The 14586-nt window shown below is 41.6% G+C and overlaps 1 protein-coding gene across 1 annotated transcript; it reads right to left on the bottom strand.

The window, feature by feature from the left end:
- Positions 1-186: 186 nt before the first annotated feature.
- atxn10 (ataxin 10) lies at positions 187-12290 on the bottom strand. The gene is made up of 11 exons (XM_035748461.2): positions 12118-12290; positions 11673-11849; positions 11292-11377; positions 11010-11106; positions 10204-10368; positions 10028-10108; positions 8200-8350; positions 7969-8077; positions 7202-7380; positions 5776-5839; positions 187-2171 (listed from the first exon to the last, which is right to left on the bottom strand). Exons 1-11 carry the CDS (start codon positions 12255-12257, stop codon positions 1987-1989), a joined length of 1434 nt encoding a protein of 477 aa, XP_035604354.1. The 5' UTR covers positions 12258-12290; the 3' UTR covers positions 187-1986.
- Between the last annotated feature and the right edge of the window lie 2296 nt (positions 12291-14586).

The raw sequence follows: 14586 nt of genomic DNA on the forward strand, positions 1-14586 counted from the left end.
GCAGGATTGTGTGCACCACAGACAAATGGATACTTGTAATTTTTCTAATAAAATCTGAGCATCCTTTAGTGATTTATTGGGGTTTCCTGTCCAAACTACTATACCGCTGTCTTTAGACACAAAAGCATACTTCAATTTACAAAAGACTGACCCATTCTCTCTGGGGGAAAAAAAAAAAACAGAACATTTGTCACACAAAAGTTTTATTCAGCAGTACAATCATCCATTATATAGAGCTTGAGTAGTACGGATATAATTTGTGAAGAATACCAGTACAGAAGGCACAGGAGTACAGAGTTACGGTTTGAGTTGTGAAACGGCTGATCTTGATGACACCGCTCAGTCCTGACTGCGGTTGGACAGCTGTTTACTCCTGACCCAGAAGTTGTTGAATAGACGGCTGTGACTGCCACCTCATTCAGCCAGCCTGACGCTCTCTCTGTGTTTTCCTGTGTTTGAAAAGCATTGCAGGCAGCCGCTGGAGCAGAAGTAAAGGCCGTGTTTTGTTAGGCGTCTGAAATGCTGGGGACCGGAACCTCATAAGCTCCCCTCACTATACCCAGCGGATTGGGAAAAGTCAACCCGATTGTTTCAATACATTTTGTCATTAAAAAATAAGAGACCCGAGTAAATAGGGCGGAGCGGCGAGTGGGCCGGGTGACTAAAGCAGTGCATTGTTGAGGTGTCAGGACCGGTCAGCTTATTCAGTGGGGGAGGGGGGTCGTTCTGCAAGCCAATACTTCTGGTCTGATTCACACGCACTGCCACTCACACTACCTGTTCTCTGTCTACAAACACATATACTACCACTTACACAACGGCTCACTGTCTACACACTGTTCCAATCACACTCAGGCAGTCTGTCCTCTGTCTAGCTGGCTGCCAAACATCCACACTAGTACACACACACAGTAAACAAAGCTGCCACATAATAATAATAATATATGCCATTTAGCAGACGCTTTTATCCAAAGCGACTTGTGTGCATACATTCTACGTATGGGTGGTCCCGGGAATCGAACCCACTACCCTGGCGTTACAAGCGCCATGCTCTACCAACTGAGCTACAGAAGGACCATAACATAGATTAGGTTATTGAAATGTGTAAGGTATTTGACGACTGGTGTTGTTGGTTGGAACATGTAACAAATATGTATCTAAAATGTAACTAAGGTTTGTTGTTGTAAAGAAACATGCAGAAACAGGTACCTGAAGGACAGGAATGGTCCTATCTGTCATTGTTATTCTCACCAAAAGCCAAAACAGGGTGGTAAAAGCAGATATAGTGCAACGCTTGTAGCGAGACAATCAAAATGCATTCCATGAGCAACATCCTTAGAAATAGAGGGGGCACCCTGTATAGTTTGGTTAGCACCATTAAATTGGTTTGAAATCATTTGTGTGGAAATCGAGAAAAAAAAACATTCTCCAGTCAAAATGCCTGAGGTTTCCATAAAATGTGATAATTCCAGAAGCTAGCTTGAAGTCAGATCGACATTCCAGTCCAGTTCCTTCGGTCATTCTCTCGCTTTTTGTTGATTTCCGCAAAATTGATTGGTTTTGGGATTAGAGCCCACCCCCTGCCGATGTTAAGAGTCTCCCTCAGAGGGGTGAAAGGGCAGGAAACAGAGTAGCCCTTTGTTGGATGATTAAACCCCAACACTATATCACAGATACCAGCAGGAGTTCACTTGACCCATAGAAACCCTTAATTTCCCTTTACTTAAAGAAACACAAAAAGTGTTAAAAAAAACACTCTACACTCCAAATTAAACCTACTTTTAAATAAGGGCCCATCCTGTGTTTTCTGTACCATAACAAATCTCAGCAGAACATTGGGTCCAGGCCATCCAACAGTTTAACCAACAAAAAAAAAGAGCTAGAGCTAAAAAGTAGTGCACTACCAGAGCAAAACAATAGTGCACTAAAAAGTAATGCAGCACTATATGGTGCAGCACAATATAGTCCTTAGAGTTTAGGGCACCTTTAAGGGTCCTTTGAACAAGGTTTGAGCAGCACGTTACCATCTCTCTCCTCTACTCTAAAGCCCATGGCCCTCAAGGCGGAGTCATCGGCCACCCCGCGACGTTCTAGAGCTGCCACCAGCTCCTGATTCTCCAGGTTGTGTTCTAGAATATTCCGAGTGGCAAAGATGGCCCATTGACTGATGACTGGTGGAGAAACAACAGTTAAGGATAGCATTACAAATACATTCGTGGCACAAAGAGAGTGAGAGTTAAAGATTTTACTATGGGAGAGGAACAAGAGCTAGACAAAAACAACCCTCAAAAGCTTTTTTCTACACAAAACTACCCACATTGGTTGGTCTCCTACACATTCACACACTCCCTTTCCACCACAAATAAAAGTAAAGTAACACTAACCCCCACTCTAAATTAGCTACCACCATCCCACCGTACAGGAAACTATCAGTACAGTGAGTGAGTACTGTGTCCATTTTGAATGACAAGGAAGCGACCCAGCCTCCCGTCCTTCCTCTCCACATATGCCCAGTCAGCATCTGTGACCAGGCCATGTAGCTGTGGCTGAGACCTGGGCTCAAATAGCATTCTAAATCATTTCAAATGCTTTATCTGTGCTTGATTGAGCTTGCCTGGCTGAATGAACCAATAGAATCATCTCAAACCGGCAAAGCCCGCACAGCTTCCCACTGGGCACAGACGTCATTTCAACATCTAGCTTTGGTTTACATTAGGTTCAGATGTCAACTTAAGTGAATTTTACTTGAAATCAACAAAACATTTAATGTCATTGGATTTATGTTGACTTTTCAAATCGAATCAGTTTTTCACGTCGATTCAACTTTACACATATCATTTTTTTGTTGAATTGACTTGGAAACAGCATTGCTTCAAACAGTTTTTGCCCAGTGGGTCTGGCTATGGCCCACCTGAGAAGAGCAGAGGGAGCTCAACAGTAACAGTCGATGACAACTTCCTTCCTGAGGGGGTCAGGGGGAGAGTGGGGCTCAGATGAATAGCTGGTGAAAAAGACAAGCTGGCACCGTGCCCTGACCGGCAGCTAGTCCCCGGGGGGTGGACGGAGGCGGACACAAACTAAGCCTCTGTTCTGTCAGTACCAACATCCACCAACAGTATAAACATGATGGATACACGACGCATACTGTATAAGAATTCACCAGTGACTTGTATGTAGACATACACTCCCCTACATTTATTTGGACAGTGAAGCTAAAACGTTTCATTTGGCCCTGTACTGCAGCATTTTGGATTTGAGATAAAAAATGTTTTGAGGCGAAAGTACAGACCTTTTATTTGAGGGTATTTTCATACATATCTGTTCAACGTTTAGAAATGAATGCACTTTATGCATCTTGTCCCCCCTTTTGACCGTGTCGTAAGTATTTGGACAAATTCACATAGTACATAAAATGTAGTAATTGGTCCCATATTGCGAGCACACAATGACTACATCAAGCTTGTGACTCTTCAAACTTGTTGGATGCATTTGCAGTTTGTTTTGGATTATGTTGTGTCCAAAATAAATGAATGATAAATAATGTATTCTGTCATTTTGGAGACACTTCTATTGTGAATAAGAATATAATATGTTTCTGAACACTTCTACATTAATGTGAATGCTACCATGATTACAGATTATCATTAATTAATCGTGAATAATGTGTGAGAAACTTACAGATGTACAAAGGTCATGCCCCCAAAACACGCTAACCTCCCACAATTACTAATAACAGGGGAAGTTAGCATTGGGGGTATGAATCTTTGTTCCTTTGTAACTTTCTCTTACTCATCATTATTCACAATTTATTCTGAACTATCCATGATCAAGGCAGCATCCACATTAATGTAGAATGACTGAAGCTCAGTTCTGGGATTTTCTTCTACTCCAAAATGAAAAGAAAATTCAATGCTGACACCATCTAAAATATAATTTTAATCTCCAGAAATGAGCCTAATAACAGATAGGTTAAACATATTTTTTTTACCAGTCTATATAAAGGTCCCAAAGTTGACAGTGCATGTCAGAATACACCATCCCATCCCTGGCACCATCCCTACAATGAAGTATGGTGGTGGCAGCATCATGCTGTGGGGATGTTTTTCAGCAGCAGGGACAAGGAGATTAGTCAGGATCGAGGGAAAGATGAACAGAGCAAAGTACAGAGAGATACTTGATAAAAACCTTCACCAGACCTCTCAGAACCTCAGACTAGGGTGAAGGTTCGCTTTCCAACAGGACAACAACCCCAAGCACGCAGCCAAGACAATGCAAGATGTCTCTGAATGTCCCGAAGGGCGGCCCAGCCAGATCCCGGACTTAAACCTGATAGAACAGTGACCTGAAAATAGCTGTGCAGCAATGCTCCCCATCCAACCTGACAGAGCTTGAGAGAATCTGCAGATAAGAATGGGAGAAACTGCCCAAATACAGGTGTGCCAAGCTTGTAGTATCATACACAAGAAGACTTGAGGCTGTAATCGCTGCCAAAGGTGCTTCAACCAAATACTGAGTAAAGGGTTTGAATACTTATGTAAATGTATAAAAATATATATTTAATCAATTTCAGAATAAGGCTATAAAACCTAACAAAATGTGAAAAAAGTCAAGGGGTCTAAATACTTTCTGAAGGCACTGTATATCAGATGTACTATTAGCAATAAGCATTATCACCTGTAGCACAACTGATGCAGCATCGTGGCTATAAAAACATAGAAGCATGGTTTGTCCATCTACATTTCCCCCACTGGACACACCATCCTGATTATTAAATTATTATTAAGAATTATTCATTTTTAGTCACAAATAAAAAATAATAATTACAAAGTATTGTCAGTGCACTTTTAAGTAGCCATTGCACCTTTAAGAGCTCTGTTGTGCCCAAAACTCCAGGTGTAAACATTTTTCAATGATGCCACGCAATTTTAGGAGTAGAGAAATACAAGTGGTAGCAATGAAAAGCCAGGATCCCCCTCTTTCTTAACAAAGGCCATTGCATTAAAGACTTGTTGTGCATTGACTGCTTGTCAGAATACATGTTTCCCTCCCTATGGCTCTCACAACTTAAACGCACCTCGAGAGGAATATTTATCTGGCACAGAACACATCAGCCGATTAGGTAAATAGGAAAACTATTCTACTATGGGGTTGTCTGATTTTGTTTTACAAAATTACATGGCAAAAATAGTAGCACTAGAAAGTGAAAGTACAGGATTTGAATTCCTTTGCCAGCAGCTATAAGTAGGATCTACACTTATCTCAAAAACAACCTCTTCAGAATCAATATGACAGAAATCCCATCACAGCAATGGAGAACTTTAACCCCTGTGCATCCAACAAGTTTGAAGAGCCATTAGTCATTGCATGCTAGGAATATGGGACCAAATACTAAACTTTACTAGATGCATTAAGTGCAATACCCTCAAATAAAAAAGAAGATTCTGTACTGTCGCCTAATTACATGCTTTATGTCAAATCCTAAATGATAGAGAATAAAGACAAATGTTCACATTTTAGCGTCACTGTGTGTCCAAAAATACGTAGGGAGTGTATACAGTAATACATCTGTCAATCACCAACATTGACTTATGACTATAAACATGGTAGATAAACGTACGTGTCAGCCACCACAATTACTTTCAGGAAGACAAAAAGGATGATACCAAGATCATTAGGTTAACATCCATCCACAGTGGCTTATAACATGATAGTTACACGACTAGTATCATTTATTCACCAAAGGGACATTAGATTCTAGACTAATCAAAAGGATACAGGGATTGTTGCTGTCAATACTGCAGTTGTCCATAATGAGAGGAAGACCATCCAGTTTCCGAACCTGGAAGAAGACAAAAAAAATATAATCAAAACAAACACATTTACAATGCAAAAAACTTCTTTCTCATCCAAACACAGTAAAAAAAAACACTAGTCTCACTAATTATTCTGTTTGGCTTGAGTCTATGGATAGGGCCAATTTAAAACAATGCTGAGATGGCGATTTTCCTTATGCACGAAGAAGCTGTTTAAAAAGTGTTGTTTCTCCTTGGTTTATATAGGAAAATCTCAATAACTAACCAACATCTATGTCCCGATCAGCCAACATGGAGGTCCCTATCCTTAGGAAATCCCTACTACCATGGAAAATAGCCATGTGTGGTTGTGGGCTGGTCTAAAGCTGTCACAACGTGTTGCACTGGTCTCTGTCAGCCATCTAATTATGCAGGTTCATTTACATACATGCGGTTACTCTACAAATTCATTGGTAGAGTCATGAATGGCCATAGCAAGAGAGAAAATGCTGAGTTAGTTACAACTAAAAATCTAAACTTAAGCCTATATGTAAAAAAAGACTTAATCAAACAGTACCATATTAAATGATTATTAACCAGCTGGGAGCCGGAGAAGGTTTACTACTATGATTCTCAAGGGCCTTGTAAAAGTGGGAGCAAGGTTTTTAAGCCAATGCAAGTGGACACATGCCAGTTTCCCCCCACATTCCTCTTATTTTCTATTAAATGTGTTTATATCAGTCAGCGATAGCTGCCGATAGCTGGGATGGAACAGATAAATGAGTAAGGAAATGTTTCTCTTTCCTCCATGAATTTAATAATAATACCACCATGAAGCCAATATGGCTCAGTGCCACGATGGACTCAAAAAGCACATATTCTCTCTCCGGCGTGACCCAGGAAGCACAGAGACAGCATGAGGAGATCACTGTATGTGCTATTCAACTCAAAATGTGTCTCAAATGACATCGTATTCCCTTTAGTGAACTACTTTCGACCAGAATGGATTAGAATAGGAAGTGTCATTTCACGTGTCTCCTTGCCTGACCTTTTACACATGCCTTTTGACCCTTGATCTGTCCTTTCCAAGGATTAAACTCCTCTTTTAGACACTGAGAAAGGACCCCAAGGGCTTATTTAAGGGTTCAAAAGGAGTTTGCAAATCCTACTCTGAAAGGACACGCTCACAGACAAAACCTGTGGAGGGTGAGTAAAACTTCAAAGCCTAGGATGAAATGTGGTTAATCAATGGTGTTGCATCACAAGAAAGTCAGTCATTTAATCGTCGACCCCCACACCCATGTTTTGTCGACGATTTGTCTGATGTCTGCTGCTGGTGGCAAAACATATCTCCCTCATTGGGGATCAACACAGTACATTCATTCGTTTGTTTTTTCATTCTTTCATACCTTGTTCTGGTTGGCAGTGTTTCCGTGACAGAGGTTTCCGATGAGACGGATGAGATGTGCCTTGAAGCTGACAGAGGGAGAGGAGGAGCAGTCTCCTCCCTGAGCCAAGGAGAAGTTCTGAGCTGCAGTGAATACATTCTTACTGGTCTTCCCCAGAGCATGGACCTGCTGCAGGAGATCTGTAAGAGGAGAAAGAGAGATGAACAGGAGAACACACAAAGGGATACAGTACCAGAATATCAATTAAATCAGTCACATTTACTTATAAAGCCCTTTTTACATCAGAAGTCAGACAAAGCCTCCAGGGCCCAGGAAAAGACTAAATAACAATCAGTGAACAGAAAAAAGCAACAGAGAACATAAAGTATTATCAATTGGACAGAGAAATCTAGGTATTCCCCTCTCAGTCCCGCTGATGATAGATTCAATTATTAAGATGTGACTGCTGTTTCAATGTAACAGCGTCTCTCTCAACAGAAAGGCATGACCCTGCTGGTACTTTAAGTGTCATAGTTCTGTTCCAACACAGTAAAACCATATTATGTCACTGGATTTGTATTGATAGTGTAAACTCTAAAACTGTGGGCCACCTTCTTTGTCATGGACATTTGAGACAGTGTAACATGCTGGTGGTTTTTACAACAACAAAAAAAAGATAACAGCATTTGGCCATTTACCAGGGCTCTAATGTCAAAAGACTAAGCATCATAGGTAAAAGGTTTTGTAAACTTCCAGTTCAATAGATCTTGGTGTACTTATTTATTTACCAACGGTAGACTTGAGGAGGTCAGGATGGTTCTGCAGGAACATGAACTGTTTGTGATCAGAGGTCATCTCACAGAGAACATCTAACAGGCTGATCACAGTCAGGGCCTCCTACAAAATACAACACAAATCAATCAACCAATAAAAAAAAGGCAATCTAAAATGTCACAGAAACAGTCAGGTACCCAGGCTATGGAACAGGTCATTTATACAACCAATCGGATCATTGATACCTCATTGTCTGATTCGGAGGCGAGTGTGAGCACGGCCCCACAGCGCTCCTGGAAGCAGGATGCCAGGAAGGTAGCGACGGTGGGGGGGATCCCACAATCCTCAGAGTCCTCCTCTCCCAACTGAGCAGAGATGAGCTCCAGCAACGTCACCCTGCAGCTCCATCAATATTTATGTAATTAATTGGATTTATGTACAGTCGTACCCAAAATGTTAGAGAATGACACGCATGAATTTTCACAAAGTCCGCATCTTCGGTGTCTTTAGATATTTTTGTCAGATGTTACTATGGAATACTGAAGTACAATTACAAGCATTTCATAAGTGTCAAAGGCTTTTCTTGACAATTACATGAAGTTGACACAAAGAGTCAATATTTGCAGTGTTGACCCTTCTTTTTCAAGACCTCTGCAATCCACCCTGGCATGCTGTCAATTCACTTCCGGGCCACATCTTAACTGATGGCAGCCCATTCTTGCATAATCAATGCTTGGAGTTTGTCAGAATTTGTGGGTTTTTGTTTGTCCACCCGCTTCTTGAGGATTTACCACAAGTTCTCAATGGGATTAAGGTCTGGGGAGTTTCCTGGTCATGGACCCAAAATATTGATGTTTTGCTCCCAAAGCAACTTAGTTATCATTTTGCCTTATGGCAAGGTGCTCCAGCATGCTGGAAAAGGCATTGTTCTTCGACAAAATTGTGAGTGAGCCCACTTCCTTGGCTGAGAAGCAACCCCATACATGAATGGTTTCAGGATGCTTTACTGTTGGCATGACACAGGACTGACGGTAGCGCTCATCTTGTCTTCTCCGGACAAGCTTTTTTCCGGATGCCCGAAACAATCGGAAAGGGGATTCATCAGAGAAAATGACTCCAGTCCTCAGCAATCCAATCTTTATACCTTTTGCAGAATATCAGTCTGTCCATTATGTTTTTCCTGGAGAGAAGTGGTTTCTTTGCTGCCCTTCTTGACACCAGGCCATCCACCAGGCCTCACTGTACGGACAGATGCACTCACACCTGCCTCCTGACATTCCTGAGAAAGCCCTGTACTGGTGGTGTCCCAATCCCGCAGCCGAATCAACTTTAGGAGACGGTCCTGGCGCTTCCTGGACTTTCTTGGGCGCCCTGAAGCCTTCTTCACAACAACTGAACCGCTCTCCTTGAAGTTCTTGATGATCCAATAAATGGTTGATTTAGGTGCAATCTTACTGGCAGCAATATCCATGCTTGTGAAGCACTTTTTGTGCAAAGCAATGATGACGGCATGTGTTTCCTTGCAGGTAACCGTGGTTCAGAAGAGGAACAATGATTCCAAGCACCACCCTCCTTTTGAAGCTTCCAGTCTGTTATTCGAACTCAATCAGCATGAGAGAGTGATCTCCAGCCTTGTCCTCGTCAAAACTCACACCTGTGTTAATGAGAGAATCACTGACATGTCAGCTGGTCCTTTTGTGACAGGGCTGAAATGCAGTGGAAATGTTTTGGGGGGGATTCAATTCATTTGCATGGCAAAGAGGGACTTTGCAATTAATTGCAATTCATCTGATCACTCTTCATAACATTCTGGAGTATATGCAAATTGGCATCATACAAATTGAGGCAGCAGACTTTGTGAAAATGAATATTTGTGTCATTCTCAAAACTTGGTCACGACTGTACAGTCTAGCTTTTCTAGAAGATCAATGTAAGGAGAAAACTCATGTCAATCACACATTTGGGACCATCAAAAGGAGAAAGAATTGCTCACTTTGGGTGTAGATATACTAGTTTCTAAGTATTTGTGAGAGTAGTTAAGATTCTTTAATTGGATGAACTAGATGGAGTTACCTCTCCTGATGGCTCATCCCTGCATACATGTTCTTAACGAGCACTGAGGACTTGAGGAAGTGCTGGGTAGCAATCAAAACCCTGTCAAAAATAGGTACCATACATGTTTATATACTGTGTGTACATCTAACACACACAGCAAACCCCATCGCCCACACCCCTCAGAGGGTACCTACGTCCAGTCCAGTTCTGACTGAGTCCTACACAGCTCCATGACCTTCAGGGCCAGGTGGATGTTCCCTGGATGAGCCAGTCGCTCCACCTTGTGTTCATCTAGACAGGTGTGGAGCACCATGGAGGAGTAGCCCACTGCCCTTTCGTCATCCACACACAGCAGGGCCCTGTGATCAAAGACAACAGAGTTGACTTATCACTCACACCTATAAGATCCCTGCAAACACAGACATCACAGACAGGTGTGGAGCACCATGAAGGAATAGGCCAATGACCACTCATCATCCACACCCAGAAGGGCCCTGCAAACACAGCCAACATTGAAGATCATCCAGTTTGATTTCTGAGATAGATGGGATGGGTTGAGGTTTGTTTTTAATCCTATCCTTCAACTAACAAAAAGTTAACTACTGCAAAATACTTTGTGTCTGTAAATTGTATGTAGTATGTATAAGCTGGAAGCCTAAGTATTGTTGTCCATTAGTGTACTCCAATTAGGGGAGGGGTGGCAGGGTTAGGGGAAGATAATGAAGGAATACAATTGTTTGTAAAAACAAATGAAAACAGTCAACACATCAGTAACTTCGATCCAGTCCGGTACGATTCGCTGACACTATGCTTTCATGCATAAAATCCCTTTGATTGCTGTTTGTAGGCCTAAAGGGTCAATAAAGATGAAGTCCTAATGTGAATTGTGAAAACCATGTAAGGCTCAAGCTTAATGCTTTCACATTAATTTCCCATACATGATTTGCATATAAGGTCGAGGCCTTGAGAGGTGAAACTGATGTCGGGCCCAAGTACTTACAAGAGAAGATCTGGAAAGATGAGTGTCCAAATGTCATCTTTGCAGAACTGGTTATCAACAGCAAGGTTTCCAATGAACTGTACCCCACATCGAAGTGCTAGATCAATGATAAAGTGCAGTCAGACATGTATAAGACCAGATGTTAAGATTTTTTTTTTTTATCCTATCAAATTTGAACAGTTACTATACAATATGCTACAATTGTTTTACAAGTAAGCAGAACAGCAAATATCAGATTACACTTATCCTCTTCAGCCATAGGAGGGACAATAAAACAATCACCTTCAAAGACGTAGTCAGTGTTCTCAGACTTCAGTTTCTGAAGCATGTCTAGGATTCTGATTGACAGGTCAATAGCACCAAGTGACCTGGATAACAAGGTAGGTTTGCTTATGTTTTAACCAAACCACACACACAACCGGACACTTCATAACAGGGAAATTGTTAGATAGAACACCCCCAGAACACCCCCAGGATTTTGAAGTGTAAATTCCTGTGAAAACAAAACTACGGACATGGATGTGCTTGGGAATGTTATTAACTCTTCCTTGACTGTGCGTGAGATTGGATTAGTGTCTGGTAAATTAACTAAATGTAGGCCCAATGTAAAACGTTTGTGTGCATGCTTTGTGTGTGTCAAGGACAATATGGACTGCAGCCCACCTCAATAGGGACTGGTTGCGTGCACACTGTACACAGCCATTCCTCTGGGCTCTGAAGCATGCTGCAGTCAACTGCAGGATCAGCTCTTCAACCTCTCCACCTGCAGCCTGGATCTCCTCTGATAGCTTTGACAGGATCTTCATTAGGCTCCTGAAGGCTTCATCCTCACTGCGGTCTCTGTGAGCGCACCACACACGCGCACACACACACACGTTGACTTGGGTGTAGCTTTTAAAATTGTCAAGTGAAAACTGAACACAGAAGACTTGAGAATAATGGATAATATAGAAAACGAGCAAAGATTCATTTATACAGACAAAATTAGGACATGGGTAACACGATGGATATCTGCTACTCCTGAGCTTGCCTCGGACTGTTTAGCTGAGGACTTTTGATAGCTAGTTAGTTAGCCACATTTAGCTACATAACACTTCAATTTGCGCACCTGTAATCCTGAATTCGTAACGCATTTGTCAGTGATTGTAAAACAAGTAAATGTTTTTCACGGAACTTCTCAGCGAGAATTTCATTCAATAATGTTGGAAAATCCATCCTAATCCACGATTCCAAAGCGGGTTCCGCCATGTATGTTTGTATCGCTCTCCAGTGTGGGTGGGACTTCCGTGTTATATTGTGTTGTTTGATACGATAAAACCAGGAAAGAGGCGGCGCTAGAGGTACATTTCATATCAATACCCATGTAAACCTTCTAATTGCGATGACATTAGCAGTTAAAATGATTGGATAGGTTTGAGGTTTTTTCACATTAGAAATAGACATAGGTAGCTAGCTATATATACACATTAAAGCAAAACACATGCTACCGATTATTGTGATCATGCCATAAATTGACCCCAGCTAGCTCATAATGTTCTGAGAAACCATGTTTCTCATAGCTTGATGAGAGCGTGGTTGTCCTATACTAATAGCAAATATATTTATTTTATATAGCGCTTTTCATACAGAATCTCAACATCGCTTTTTTTTAAACTAACAAAAACAAAGACACAAAATTCCCCTTTACAATAAAACATTGCATGCATCTATAATCACATTTGCACATGGGGATTTTTTTTGGGGGGGGGGGGCAGAGTCTGGAAAAACATTGGACTTTTACAAACGCATTTATTGCAATTCTATATAATTTACATGATAATACATTTGCATTATATTTTTTCATACCACACAAATGACCAAAATGAGTGGCTACTCTGACAGTGCCAAACTTAGCAATAAAAACGACCTGGTCTTGAACATAAACAATGGCCCAGTTCAAGACACAGATTGTCCAAAATTTGAAAAAATAAAAAATAAATAGGATATAGCAGGCTACTAAATAAACTTTCCAGTGGCACTGCCTCACCCAATGTTGAAGACAATGTTTAGGCTCATCACCGTTGATAGCTACTATTATTTGACCATGCTGGTCATTTATGAACATTTAAACATCTTGGCCATGTTCTGTTATGATCTCCACACGGCACAGCCAGAAGAGGACTGGCCATCCCTCATAGCCTGGTTCCTCTCTAGGTTTCTTCCTAGGTTTTGTCCTTTCTAGGGAGTTTTTCCTAGCCACCGTGCTTCTACACCTGCATTGCTTGCTGTTTGGGGTTTTAGGCTGGGTTTCTGTACAGCACTTTGATATATCAGCTGATGTAAGAAGGGCTATATAAATCAATTTGATTTCATTTGACGCGCTCGTGCCAATAAAACAGACAGATTAATCTTCTCTTTTCAGCAGTAGACTTTTGGAAAGAAAACGTTTTTCACGTGATAGCATTTTGACATTTGTGAAAGACAAATTGACAGCTGCAACCAACCAAATAAATATAAATCCTAAAATTACAGTTCCCAGTCAAATAATGGATTGCCAGCCATTGTTAGTGTACCCATTAGTTTCACAGTCAAATTACCAGGGTCAGAGAGTCCAATACCCTTCTATGGAGTAGGCCTATACACTCACCGGCCATTTTATTAGGTTCACAAAAATGGATCGCTCCTACAGACATTGAGTCACGTGGCCTTGGCTTGCTATATAAAGCAGACAGATTGGCATCCATGCATTCAGTTATTGTTCGATTGAACAATAGTATGGATAAAACGAGAGACCTAAGCAACTTTGAGCGTGGTATGATCGTCGGTGCCAGGGCTTTTCACACACAACAGTGTCTAGGTTTTACTGAAAATTGTGCAACAAAACAAGAAACATCCAGTCAGTGGCAGTCCTGTGGGTGAAAACAGCTTGTTGATGAGAGAGGTTGAAGCAGAATGACAAGAATCATGCAAGCTAACAAGGCGCCACAAACTGACAAATAAAGGCGCAGTACAACAGTGGTGTGAATAATTTTAAAAATGTCCTTTATTTAACTAGGCAAGTCAGTTAAGAACACATTCTACAATGACGGCCTACCCCAGCCAAACCCTAACCTGGACGATGCTGGGCCAATTGTGCGTTGCACTATGGGACTCCCAATCACGGCCGGTTGTGACACAGCCTGAAATCAAACTAGGGTCTGTAGTGACGCCTCTAGCACTGAGATGCAGTGCCTTAGACCGTTACGCCACTTGGGATACACAACCCATTTCCTGTTGTGTCATGCTGATGTCAGAGTCAGGATTTGGCGTAAGCAGCATGATTCCATGCACCCATCCTGCTTGGTGTCAGGCTGGTGGTAGTGGGGAACTGGTGTGGGGAATGTTTTCTTGGCACAGTACGGAGGATGTACAGTGTACGGAGGGTGTCATGCAATTGCTGAGCCTCCGGAGGCCAAATCAAGCATCGCTGTCCTTCCCAATTTTGGAACAATGCAGAGGGCTATGTATTGCTCTGCAGTGACATGATTGGTTGACGTTAGGTGGGTGTGTTACGTTTTGTATAAACACAAACTCACTTCCTTGACAAACTTATTCACAA

The sequence above is a fragment of the Oncorhynchus keta genome, chromosome 33, assembly GCF_023373465.1.
Source record: "Oncorhynchus keta strain PuntledgeMale-10-30-2019 chromosome 33, Oket_V2, whole genome shotgun sequence".
NCBI lineage: Eukaryota > Metazoa > Chordata > Actinopteri > Salmoniformes > Salmonidae > Oncorhynchus > Oncorhynchus keta.